The sequence below is a fragment of the Colletes latitarsis genome, chromosome 5 (genome assembly GCF_051014445.1).
Source record: "Colletes latitarsis isolate SP2378_abdomen chromosome 5, iyColLati1, whole genome shotgun sequence".
NCBI classification, from domain to species: Eukaryota; Metazoa; Arthropoda; class Insecta; order Hymenoptera; family Colletidae; genus Colletes; species Colletes latitarsis.
Window position 1 is genome coordinate 27,758,937 of NC_135138.1, and position 13,825 is coordinate 27,772,761.

A 13,825-nucleotide genomic window follows, 5' to 3' on the forward strand; every position below is an offset into this window, starting at 1 on the left:
AACTTGCAAAGAGCGAAAGAAAAGATGTTCCCAGTTGGAATAGGTTACAATTTCACGAGACAAGCTTCCGATGTGGTAATATTGTAATTACAGTCACTGCCTCATGCGTTCATAATACGTACGTCGATGCACTATGTCTTATTACCGGACGAATAACGCGCTAACTCATCATAAGAGAGCAGTTAGCGAGCGATGTTAGCGTCTGTTCGATGTTAATCACTCGTCTACACTAGCGTTTGACACAATCGATGTAACGTATGCAAAGTGTGTAGAACAGTAGAAACAAAAAGATATTGTTGCCTGATCGTGGTATTCGCTTCGATTATTTCCTTTTACCGCGTTACGACGTTTGATCTCTTTCTTCCTCCTCTCCAAGAGAATGCACGATGCTCTCTATTCACGTGTGTGCACACCAAATATGGTAAACTGACGTCCCGGATGACAATTCTGAAGCAAGTGCACGTTCTAAAACGCTACAATGCTTTTTTCGGACGGAATCGCCGATCGGCCCACAAAACTCTCACACATCGGGTGTGCTCGATGGTCGACACACGAATGATTTGTTCGTCAGAAATAAGATAATATCATTTAACATTTGAATGAAACGACAGATATCGAGTTTAGAAATGTCATATTATAAAGACCTCAACATATCGGAATGAAAAATTACTGTAACGATGCAAAACTAACGCGACTTGTATCGGTGAACTCGTAATTTCTTTCGAGTAAAAGATCGATTTCGAAAAATTATCTTATTCGTGGCATAGAAATATCATTAATGGACGACATTTTCACGAAATACCCTGAGTATCGCAAATATCCATCTTCGTCCCGGTTATCTAGGCCAGTGGCTTTCAACCGATAGCACTATAAATACGTCAGAGGAATTTACAAAGATTTGAGAGTGTCTTTTTCGACTGGTACGTAAATCCGAATAGCGTTACGCGAGACATTTGTTATGTGATCGAAACTGTGCCGTGGCTCGAGAACGGTTGAGAACCGCTGATCTAGACCATGCACGTCCACTAATAAACCAGGCCAATAGACGATCGATCTCGAACGACTAAATTATCCACGAAAAAAGCGGTGCGTCTGCGGCAACGAAGTCTGTGAGTGTAATCGCGTTATATAATACATTTGCAAAGTTATAATTTTCGTTTTGCGAGAGAATCGAAGGAAAGTGTTTCTTGGGACATGGGCTAGTGTCGATCTACGCATGTATATTGTTTCCTTTCCGCTTTCCTTTCGCTCGGTGATGTTTGCCAATTCGAATACTTATATACATACGTATATACGTTTTCCACACACACGTAAACATATACGAGTGATATATACATATGGACATACAGTATGTGTGCACGTACGCGTGCGTGCATACACATCGTGTACATGTATTATATATTTTATAATATATGTATTGGAACGTGTACGTACGCACGCCTACATCTAACGTGTCGACGCGACGATCGCGGCGGAAATGGTGACGTTTGGTCATTTCCCTGACACTTCCCATCTCAGAAAAGAGTTCATCGAGTGGCTGTGACTGAAATATTCGTGTATCATTTCCAATTTGTACGTACATATCTCGTATACACATGTTTATGTATGTGTATGTAAATGTCAAAGAGAGGGGCAGAGAGAGAGACTTGTTTTCTCGATGTGACTGAAACTAGACTATCTATATGTCTGAACGAAGAATGGGATGATGAACGAGCGTTTCACGGGAAACGCCGAGAAGGCTGTTGCAGTGATCAATAGCACACATTACATTTTCATCCGTGCCACGGTGTTTGATATCCGAGGAAAACTGAATCGATAGACACTTCTGCGCGGCGAAAACGTTACCGTGTTCGATAATCGTCGAACCTCGAAAACTGTAGGACCATCGAGGTGTCTCTAAAGTGCATGCAAAATTTACGCATCGTCTGAATAACGAAACGCAATTACGAAACGACGTACCTTCGACGTTTCGTGTCACAGGACGTTTTGCTTTATTTCGATATTACCGATCAAACGGACACGTAAATGCCAATGTCTATGATCACGTGTCTACATCAATTCAACAAAAGGATAGAAAATAAAAACAACTGTTCACAACGAATGGAGAAAAAAAAGAGAAAAAAAAGAAACGTCCGACAGAAGTTGAACGATCTCACCAAACCGTCGAACGTTCAACGTGATAATGGACATAATCATGCTATCAACTGTTTGTTTCTATTTGTTTCATCATGCGAAAACGTTTGGTATTCTCGTGCCTGACTTCGCGCGTTCGCCTTCTCCGCGTTCGGCCCGTTCGACGCTGTAGGTAAATGCAGCATTGTGTCTCGCAATTATTATACGTGCAATTTCTACTAATAAAATCCCTAAAGAGCAGCCGCATGTGCCTACGCCTGCACCCCCTCTACTGCTGTGCTCTAGTTCAAGTGCCAAGTATTGTTATTATATCAAGCAAGAGAAAATCACGTCTCGATCGACGATGATAAAGGCTCCTTCTCCTTTCATTCGTGCGTCGAACAAGAGAAGTCGCTCTTCTCTAAAGAAAAAGGCCATTCACGCGATGGGTTCTCGATCGCTTTTGGAAATTCTACAGGCTAGCCAGAGCACTATCGCATGCCACCAAGAAACTCAATTCGTGAAGAGAGAGGGGACAGAGATAGAGAGAGAAAGAGAGAAAACAAAAATTGTTCACGGGTCGCCGATACTTTCTTGGAACTTTCGCGATTCGTGATAAGCTTTTCGTATTTATCGCGACGATCGATAAAGCACCAGACATTTTGTACAAGTATCAGCGACAACCGTAACCTGCCGCTTCACGACTCCTCTTTTCGCGCGTTTCTACTGGCCACATCTACGATCCAACGATCGTCCAAGATTGCCGAACGATCTACGCTACTCGAGTAACAAATGTGCTTGACCGCTGTAAGACGGCGGATGTGTACTGCTCCGGAGAATGATTTAAAATGTGATTCCAAGCGAAGAGAAGACGTTTTATTTTCATAGATTTCTTTCTACTTTCTTCTCCAGAAAATTGATCACGATTCGCTAAGTGAACTTGCGCAAAAACCCAGTCGCGTTACTGTTTCATAGAGTCTTAAGAATACGGGAACGTGGTGAATCGAATCCCTACACGACGTTTAAAAATCATCGACAAATCGAGGACCAAGTTCTACGAGGACTAAATTCATCGACGGAAACGCATAAACAGCGATCACTGCGTTTTCACGAGGAAGAAACGTTCCTGAAACGATCGAACGATCGTCTTGCTGTACGCATCGATTTCTCATTGTTGCATCCACGTAATCGAAACAGTTGCGCGAAACAGGAGAGGATGATTCGAACAATGGCGATGTACGGTCTCCGGTGCACCAGAGAGTGATTTTAATAACTGGGAGAGGCTATAGCTCTTTTCGAAGCGACGACAGGAAACATTGGTGAAGGGCAAAAATTGATCGACCGAACGAATATCATTTTTCCGTGACATGATCCTTCCTTTCAAACGCAACAGACCGAGTATACGATGCGTTTGCGTATGTTTTATGAAAATATGCACGATAATGCGACAAATACGCGTAAGCACATTAACGTTGAGTCATTGAACAGAGCGATCGTTTCAAATGTGTTCTCAATTATTTACCATTACGTTTTTTCAAATAGTTTAACGTGCTTGCTTATCTCAGTTTTGATAATTTATATTTTTTTGTCTTGTTGAGAAGATCAAGAACGTCTATATTAGCGCAACACATTGTGAAACGCGTAACATATTTAGTACGTAATACTAAAACATTTAAACAGTTACTGCCACAAAATAGACTTCTAACAAATAACGCAAGATACGTTGCAAATGATCGTTTAAAAAAATACAATATGTACAACACTTCTAAAGAAAGTACAATCACGTACTGTTTACTTCTACTTTAAGTCTTTGTTCGATCGTACAAAATTATAATGGTGAAGCGACGTAAAGGCTCCACTCTTTGTTAATGAAAAAATTATAATATTAAAAATACTGATACAATAAGCACGGAAACGGGTAAAAATATAAACAAAAGTCTCAAAAGTTACGAATCGATCACATTGAATTGGACAGACAATTTAAGAAAAAGATTTTGAAAGCTTAATGGAAGAAGCAGCGAGAAATGAGAGAATGGCACCAAGTAAAAGATGGAAGAAGAGCAGTGTATGAAAAAAAGAAGGAAAAACAAGGACAGGCTGTGTAATAGATGTCACTGGTATAAAATTTGGAATTAAAGTGTATGAAAGGTGTGCTCTGAAAGTAAATCAGAGTTCACCGTTTCATATTTAGTTAGCAAAATTCATCGAGAGGTAGAATGACGTGATCGTACTTTCGAGCAGAAAAATAAAAAACGACAACAAGAGCTTTGTAAACGTACAAGGTGTTTCAAATCTCATGAAACTCGCTTCAGAGGTATAATCGAAAACGAAAGCAACGAAGAGGGTTCATATAAAAGTCCTATTTGACTTTGTTTCCAAGTTAACAGCCATTTTTATATTCCAGTAATGTCCAGCTACTTATTGGAACCATTGTCGTTAAGATGAAAAATGTTCAGACCTGTTTTCCTCGATTCGTAGATCAATTTTATGTTAATTTCTTGAGTAATCGATCGAGCAAACTGTTGAAAAAGGTACTACGTGATGTTGCACGTCGAATGTAGTTTATGCACGACAGTGTGCTGCCATATTTCAACATAGTACCCAGAGACTTCTTGAAGGAACGAGTTTCTAACGAATGGCTGGGTCGTGCAAGACTTATTGCCCGACTTCCTCGTTTCTCGGACTTAAATCCTGTAAGTTTTTATTTCTGAGGCCACTTGAAGACAATTGTTTATTCAGCGCTCGTTGCCAGAATTGAATTACTTCGTCGACGCGTAGAACAAAACTGCCAACGAATCGAATACGTATTTTTGCAAAATTGGTAAACAGTTCCGAACAATAGCTGCACATTACTGGAATACAAAACTGAATATAACTCGGGAACAAGTTCAAACAAAGCATCTATTATATTTACGTGAACCTTTTCGCTGTTTTTATTTCCCTTCTCCGTCGCTGATGCAGATTCTGCAGATTATGAAACATAATGTATAATGCGAGGCGAAACACATTTGACAAAGCGGACACATTAAACATCGGCATAATAAGTAACTGGGAAATACGCAGTTTTCGATAGCGGGGGAGAATATTTTTTAATGTACGTGAAAAAGTATGGACAGTAAGGAGTTTCGTTGTAACATGGAATTAATTCCAAGAGGAATCCAAACTTCAAATCCTACGAATAGGACGAATCAAGAGGTATGGATATGGTTCGGTTTGATGAACCAATAAAATGAAATGATATTTAGGAAGTAATGAAATGTAAACGACGAGATAAAGATCGTTTGTGAATCTTTGAAAGATCCAACTCGATCTCACATGTTGTGGAAACAGTATAATAAGAGATTTCTAGTACTTGTCATCCACGTATGTTTCGTAATTTTTAGCGATATGCTTTTAGCATATAACTCAAAATGCTTATTTTGAGAACAGACGAATACAGGTTATTAATCGTAACCTGTTGCTAACAATAGATTGTGATCGAGATTATCGAATGTTTTGGTAAAATTCAACGACGTTATGCAAAACAGACGACACGAATCAGACGCACGCAATATAGTATGTAAGAACAAAGGTTGTAATATTAAACGTACGACGAAAATTCGTCGAGGACCTTCAGCAGAGCTGTTCAGAAATTTGTAGAGTTAAGTATAATAGAGATTTTCGAAAATTATTTATAGGAAGGGAAGCACAGAAATTAGAGGCAATTATGTCGTTTAGAATTAGATTTAAGGATGTATAGGATCAATGGATGAACAATAAAGTTTCTTTAGGAATTGAAAGATTCCAGAAGAAAGCTATAGATCCAATATATGAAGTAAAGGATTCAGGAAGGAAGGCATAATATTATAAAATGTATCGATAATTGCATATTAATAACGCTTATTTCTATATTCTTGAGGATAGTACATATTATAGTAAGATAGTCTTCGTTGAATCATTCAACACTCTTCACATACATATTCTCTATCATTGCCTAAGAAAGAGCTACAGTCCAACCCGATTTTTAGAATCACCTTGTGCATAGATGGCAATTCAAATTAAACTCCATATTCTTTAACCTTTGACTATGTGTTGTGATTCAAATTGGTAGCTAAATGAACAGTTTTTAAATTATTTTAATGCAAAACAACGAAATAGGAAATTATATAAATCATTTCAACAAGTTTAAACGAAGACAGTAAAAAAGTAGTGGTTCTAGAAAGTGTTATGATCCGATAAAATAAAATGTAACTATAAATTTAAACAAACGACGATGCCATCGTATTGTATTTGATCTATGCAGAGTTTTTCGACTTGGTTCTTGTTATGTTTCTTAAATATTAATTTTATGAACGAGTAAATTCATATAAGATCTGATATAAGAATAAATACTAAGTTCCAAATAAAATAATAGAAAAACTGCTTACGTAGCTATTCTTCATACGAAATCATACGTCGCAAAAGAAACTCCCAGTAAGACGTTCAGAGACATTTTTGGCTCATTGTGCGTGTGGCAGACGTAAGACAAAGCAAAATTTGCGTGATCGGACGACCAAAGCGTCCATTTTCTATACTAAACGAAAGCTAAGTCATAGACAAATGTGCTTGTATGCGCAGATCGCTGCCTCGTGCCAAAAATAACCGATATCTTGTATTGTCGAATAATAAAGAGCAGAAGGGTTGCTCGACCGCATCAAAACAGAACCATACTTGTATAAATCGCAGAAGAAAGAAGATGTAAACAGTACGTAGTGAAAAGCGACAAAAATATAATTCACGACTCTCGCGTATTGTCTCGGTGAATTGGACAAAACAAGAAGCCTCTGACGAATCATAGAAATACATGAGGAATACGAACTACTTTTCGAAACCGTGCGGTGAGGCAGTCATATACATATTACGATGTATATGTGTATATAACAAATGTATGTATAAAGTTTGCTAAAAATAAATAGACAGATAAACAGATAAATAGATATAGATAGATAGATAGATAGATAGATAGATAGATAGATAGATAGATAGATAGGTGGATAGATGGATGGGTAGATAGATTAATAAATAGACTAAATAGATGGATAGATAGATAAATTGATGAACTGATAGTTGGATAAATAGTTGGATAGAAAGATGGATGATTCTGGCAAAGGTAGACTGGTAAATGGATGGACAAATATATGTGTAGTTAAATCCATAAGTCCATGGATAAATATTGGGGTAGGTAGATAGATGGATATGAAGCAGGGTAGACAAAAGGGTGCATAAGTAGACTGATAGATAGGTAGATGAACAGAAATGTAGGTAAGTAATTAGGTAAGTAGGTACGTAGGTAAGTAGATGGTTAAGTAGGTAGGTAGACAGTTATGCTATATAGATAACTAGAGAGAAAGAGAGAAAGAGAGTAAGAGAGAGAGTTCTATAGATAGGTAGGAAGATCGATAGATCGATAGATAGAATAGGTGAGTTGGTAGGTAGGTAGATGGATAGAGAGGTACGTAGATAAATAGATAGATAAATATATAAATAAATAGATAGATAAACAGATATATAGATAAATAGAAAGATAGATAGAAAGATAGATATATAGACAGATAGATGAAGAAGTAGAGTGAAAGAAAGAAATATGCAACAGTAATATATTGATCTCATCTACTATAGTGTGTATATTAACATATGTGTATATAAGAATAAAACACGTGTGTGTATTCCTCTTTTCACAAAAGTCCAAGCATACCAGCACGTGTTACCAAGATATTTACTAACTGGTAAAAAGTGGGTAAGAAAAGCAGTGAGAGTCAGCACAAGGTATGTTAAATAAACGGTGAGCGAAATGGTAAATAGGGGCAGTGAATTCCAGAATTTGGGGATGCCATTTTTCTAACAGTTACGGATCAAGGTGTAAGGGTAAGGAACATTTACGCCAGTCAGAGAGAAAGTCTGGATAGCAGCCATAAACCTGTTTCTCCTTTAGAAAAATATTCACAAAAAATCGAGAAAATACGTTATCGAAGGAAAACATTAAACTCACGCAGTGGGATCGCTTCTCTATCACTATACAAAAACTAACACAGTGTAAAAAATTCAAATTTCCATGTACAATGCTAGAAAGCTCGAAAATTTCAAAATTTTTGCAGTCTTGTCTTCCAAAAAATCCTCAGTATAGCTATAAAAATATTACACAAGTACCTTTCTTTCTTTCTTAATTTCGATATAAACAAAGATAACAAAAAGTGCAATTCGAAGTGGAAAAAAAATACATAAATATCCGGCCTAACTGAAGTATCGAACACTTTGAATTTCAGTGTTGAAACGTCTAAATTGAAGGAAAAATTGTAAAAAAAAAAGAGTGTAAACAGTTCACTTCGCTATCCAGGTTGACTTCGCTCCTCCTCGCATCTATGCGACTACTAGGACAATAGTTTGGGGGCTAGTTTCAAGGGGTATCTTTGGCTGGCTTCCACGTAGGTGGATTTCTGGGGTACCTGCGTCCACGCTCACGCTTGTACTGGCCACCGTACTTGCAGCGGTTCGCGGCGAGCTCCGTGATCTCTGGGATCCAGCTGGCAAACACCGCCTACACACCCACAATCATCCGTTGCCGTCAGAACAGTGCCCTAACTTGAGTTTTTTTTGTTTTTTTTTTATATTTGTTTTTTTTCAGTGTATGTGTATTTTGTTACATTCGTTTTCGTTTCGTTTACTGTCACACCGTTATTGCATTTTTTTTTTTTTGTTTCCCGAACGCCTCTTTACAACGCCTAAAACGATGCACGCTCGCAACGCTTCACTCTCTGCTCAATCGTTCATGACAATTTGGCGAAAATGATCGTCGTGCAACGTTCGAAGAAAGACAACGATATTCGGGTTATCGACGAAGCTAGTTACGATAACTATTCTAGCACGGAAGCTACTTTAACCCATTGAAGGCCGTAGGATTAGAATACAAAAGCTTTTTAATTCTTCTGATTCCCAAATGGTCTTGGATTGATGGTAAAACCCTTAACTGAATAAGTTTTACCTACCTTGAAGCTGAAAAAAGACGTCCCGCTTTTCGGGGACAGTGGCCATCACTCTACGAGATCATTTGAGACGCAAAGATAATTGGAATTGGATCCCGGAAGTAAGGCGGCCGTGAATGAGTTAAAGTCGCGCGTCTGATCAAAGCGGAAGTACCCCCTACCGACGAGAAGTAGCCATCGATGAAAGAGAAAATGATGTGACAAACTATTTCCGACATTGTAACGAGAGATTACGATCTCAAAATATTTTCTACAATTCATTTTTAAAAATCAAGTATGGCCATTTATTTCTGGAGATGTTAACAGTTGCTCGATCAAGGTGAACAAATAAACTTTTATACATTTTTCAAAATTGACTGAACGCAATCTATGACGATAATTATGGTACACTAAAATCCGAAGTTAAATAAAAACAAATATTTTGCTATTAAATCGTGATCTCTTGTTAGGAACCTGTTTTCACTTCACGATCAGCCCTATCTCCAAACATTCATTACCGTACATTCCGAGCATACAAACCAGTTCTCACTTATCTTCAGTCACTCTTATTTGCGCATTTAGAAGCGCAAGTTTGCACGTCTCGTGTACGTTCGATTCTGTGATACGTTGATTAAAGTAATTGCACGTAACGCTTTCGTCAGAACGATGATATCGATCACGCAAGAATCAGGCTAACCTGGAAAGGTAAAACAAATAAAATTGTACCGCATGTGCCTCCAGTTCCTCGATCGTAAAATAATAAGTAACCATATGCTTCAGAAAATAATAGATAAACACGGGTTTGTTGAACTACGAAAATACAGTGCCGTTAGTTCTTCTATGGACATATTGTCTTACGTTAGAGTGCGATGATCCTTCGATTAATAGTCTAGTTTTTATTAGTCTCTAGGCGACCGCGACGCGTATTTCGCGTTCGCGAAAGAAACAAGTGTTGTGTAAAGCCTCGTAAAAATTTCAGTCTTCAAGTAACTGGCATGCAGGCTCTATTGTAGCGTGTGATGCGGACAACTTGCAATCTGAGTGGTGCACAAACGCGTCGTTAACAACATTTCTGCGATGGCATCATTCGCCGTCAAGAGTGCTCGTACGTGAATCAAAACGTAACTGTGTTGTCCAACATAAAGGAATACAAGGTGGAAAGTAAACAAAAACTAGGGCGGACGTTGCATGTCGCGTATTATTTGTACTTTGATCGCATATGATAGTGTATAGAAGTTTCGCGTGGTGTACTTTCGGTATCTGGCACAGAAACTCGTAGTAACCCAGCTGTAGGAAACATAGTCGTTCGCTTTTTAACGCAATTTTAAGCTAATTCTTTTACGAACACGATAGAAATACTCTGAGTATTTTCCTGCAGCTTGGTATTTCGTGTTTCGAGCGAACCGTATATATCTCTTTCCAACACTAAAAAAGCAATGTCCGTGTACGTGTATGTAATCATACGCTAGAGGTAGCAGACTAAAGTGGCAAACCGTGCAACCTTGGTGAAAAGTGTGCTTTTGTCGTAGTTGAATGGATCCTGAAGAATTTGGAGAAAATTCGTAGCGGAGCGAAGATAGAATAATTAATTCCCAATGGTATTATAAGTTCGTTGGACGAGATTGCGTCGATCTACTCTGAAACGTATGTTTCTCCAAATTTCTTGCAGCAGAACTTGTAAAATTGTAGACTTTAATGTTTTTTCGATTTATCGGATGAAATAAAAATTTTATGTAAGACGCCAATTCTATTTAACTTCTTGATGTACCATGTTACTTCGAAACGAATAAATCCCATTGTACAGGAACTATGTACTGGAAGAATTGATTATAAGACTAGTAACTACTGCTGCTGGAAAATTATTCTCCAAATAAAAATTTCGAATGACGAATAAAAGACAAACAACAGTTTATCCATTATTCGTTAAATAGAAATTTGAACTTGAATTTTGGAATTAAATATTTATTATTTTGCCAATCTCTAGTTTTGAGATACTATAGTGTCACTAGTGAATTTTTTAGAATATGTAATTTACAGTTTTCTAATATACAAGATATTCCAAAACGATGGAACAAGTTCAAATATGATATTTTTTCGTGCCAACAGAAATTAGAAAGACCTGTAACATTTTGCAATCTAAGTCTCCATTTTTGAAATATAAAACTCGCGTTCTATCGTATAAATAATTATTAATACCGATAAACGTATCGAGGTGTACTATAAATTATTAAACACAGGTTATCCGCCTACTTTTATCACTAGTTTATTACTACGAATTTGTCAGATCACGCAAGTTTTATTTGGTTGCGTGAGTATAAACGTGACTCATGTCTTTCATTCTCGTGGGTTAAATGTCAGGTGACTTAACACGTGACTGCAAGTACATATCCACACTAAGGGAATTAATTTGTGTCGTTTTCAAAGAAGGTTACATGTCAAATGCAACGTTTCGAGAAACTTCTAGTTGTTACGCAGTTGAAACTCTAGATTCTAGAAATTGTGCAGTATTTTTTCAGTAAAATTTTCCATTCTATAATTGTCGTTTTCAACGAAGGTTACATGTCAAATGCAACGTTTCGAGAAGCTTCTAGTTGTTACGTGGTTGAAACTCTAGATTCTAGAAATTGTGCAGTATTTTTTAAGTAAAATTTTCCATTCTATAATTGGAATTTTCATGCAATCAGTACTGGATGAACGCTAGTTTATCTTTTATTCGTTATTCAAAATTTTTAATTCGTTAACGATTTTATCTATCTTTGATATTCACCTTATCTTTACTATGAACGAAGAATAAATTCATGGAGTATACCACCACCACGGGACTGCTTCCCGCGAAGACGTTTAAAGCCCGCAGGGAACTATTATCCGATAACTTAAATAAGATCCCTGAGGTCGGAAACGCTGGTCCAGCCCCTTCACCTATTAGGTGCCCTCGTGGACTCGGTTCGTCGACGATCCTTGTCATCCTCCCATAGCCTTACTTCTTTCAAATAGTATTAGATGGCACCCGATAGCTAGGCTATAGGCCTAGACTCTCAAACCCACCTCTTCGATCAAGCCACTCCCTCGGGGATCTTATTAAAGTTATCGGATAATACCTGCCCGAGGCTTACTCTCTGTTGCTCTGTCTCGCTTTCGTACGATATATTTTATTTACTCTTATCGTTCACTACCTCTGGATAATACATACTGTCTGGTAAGAATGGTCAGATGTTCTCCACATTCGAATATAATTGCATTTTGCTATCTTTCAAGTACAAAATATACTTCGACACTATGGAAAACAGTGATTTAAATCTTAACCCTTTGCGGATGAACGTCGACGAATAGTTATAATTAAATAATGGTAATGTTTCTTTGTATTAAATGCACTAAATAAAACATTTATTTTGGAGTTAGATAATGCCTCTTTTACCCTGTAATATAATACAGTAGTTCGTTCGTTTAAAATAAAAATTTGTAGGCTCGTTAACCTAACTGTTAACCACGTATTATCTCTGTATCGTATGTTATCTAAACCTCTTATGAAGGCCGACGTTTTCTCGCCAAACAGTTCCGTCCACAAAGGGTTAATTGCCTTGACCGGCCAATTTATTTGGCGGTGACTTTCGCACGAACGTACAATCGAGACAATAAGTGTCGAGTTTCCAAATAATAGGCAATCCTGATCTCAATGTCGGTTTATCAAGATAGTTACCTTGACCAGCACGTGACTGCGAGCATTTTTCATAATTAAAATCAACTAGATTTGCACTCTTACGCAAGCAACAATAATTCAAACTTTACAAGTCATAATTTCAATCATCCCCAGTGCTATAATACTAAGAAAAATTATTCAAACTGTCGTAAGTTATCAAAATGTGAATCAAGCAACTTTAACAGCCCTTAAAAACAGTCAATAAACTCACAAAGGAGTGAGTGTAATTCTTTTGCATTAATACTGTAATTTTATTTATTTATATCTCGAAAACGGAGCCCCAGATTGCAAAATGCTAGAGCAATTTTCGTGTTCCTTTCGCACGCGAGTATCTTATTTTATGATTTGTTTCATCATTTTGAGTCTCCCTGCGTGGTATTGTTTGTTGACAACAACAAACGAAGCTCACTTTATTTAAAAAAAGGAATAACGTATAAAATAAAGACGTTGAAGACAATTGGTACTTCTTAAACGTTACTGATATATGCTATTGATCTTACTTAACACTAAACCTACAACGACCGATTATCTGACCGGTTAAACAATTTATATTTTTTTGTAAAATACCAGACAAGATATGGTATCAAATTCTGGTCAACTACCAATGTAAATAGGAAATATATAGCAATGAATGAAAGATGAAAAGAGGGAATTTTCAGTTTCTACTGTTTTAGAATAGTCTAACAACGCGTATTAAAAATACTAAAACTTTAGACGCGTGTAGTTCCGAAGTCACTCATGTTTTCTGCCTAACTGAGCCATTGTTAGAAGCGGCAAAGCTTCCTCTTTGAAATGATTTTTGGTTTTTGTCGATCCGACTTTCCATTTCCGAGATATCGTAATTTATGTAAAAGGTAATTTTTCTAATTCGATTGTTTCTGTCTCCGTCTAACGTGCCGCGTCGGACCTCTTTCTCTCGTGCGTGAGTGACGTGCACGTGCAGTCAACGACCTTGGCAAGGCCGTAGTAAAACAGTTCTTTGACCTCGTGACGTAAACAAACGCTTCGAACCTTTATATCTCCGGAACTAGCCATCTTA

At 37.5% G+C, this 13,825-nt stretch overlaps 1 protein-coding gene across 50 annotated transcripts in view; it reads right to left on the reverse strand.

The window, feature by feature from the left end:
- Positions 1-13,825, reverse strand: part of Slo (calcium-activated potassium channel slo) — a 121,563-nt gene that overhangs the window by 55,855 nt on the left and 51,883 nt on the right. For 6 of the 50 annotated variants that reach the window (XM_076764740.1, XM_076764782.1, XM_076764738.1 and 3 more), the window contains exon 7: positions 8,574-8,665. The exons of the other annotated variants lie outside the window; for them this stretch is intronic. In XM_076764740.1, the coding sequence (XP_076620855.1) occupies positions 8,574-8,665 (92 nt within the window). The remainder of the gene's footprint in view (positions 1-8,573; positions 8,666-13,825) is intronic. 50 annotated transcript variants of the gene reach the window in all.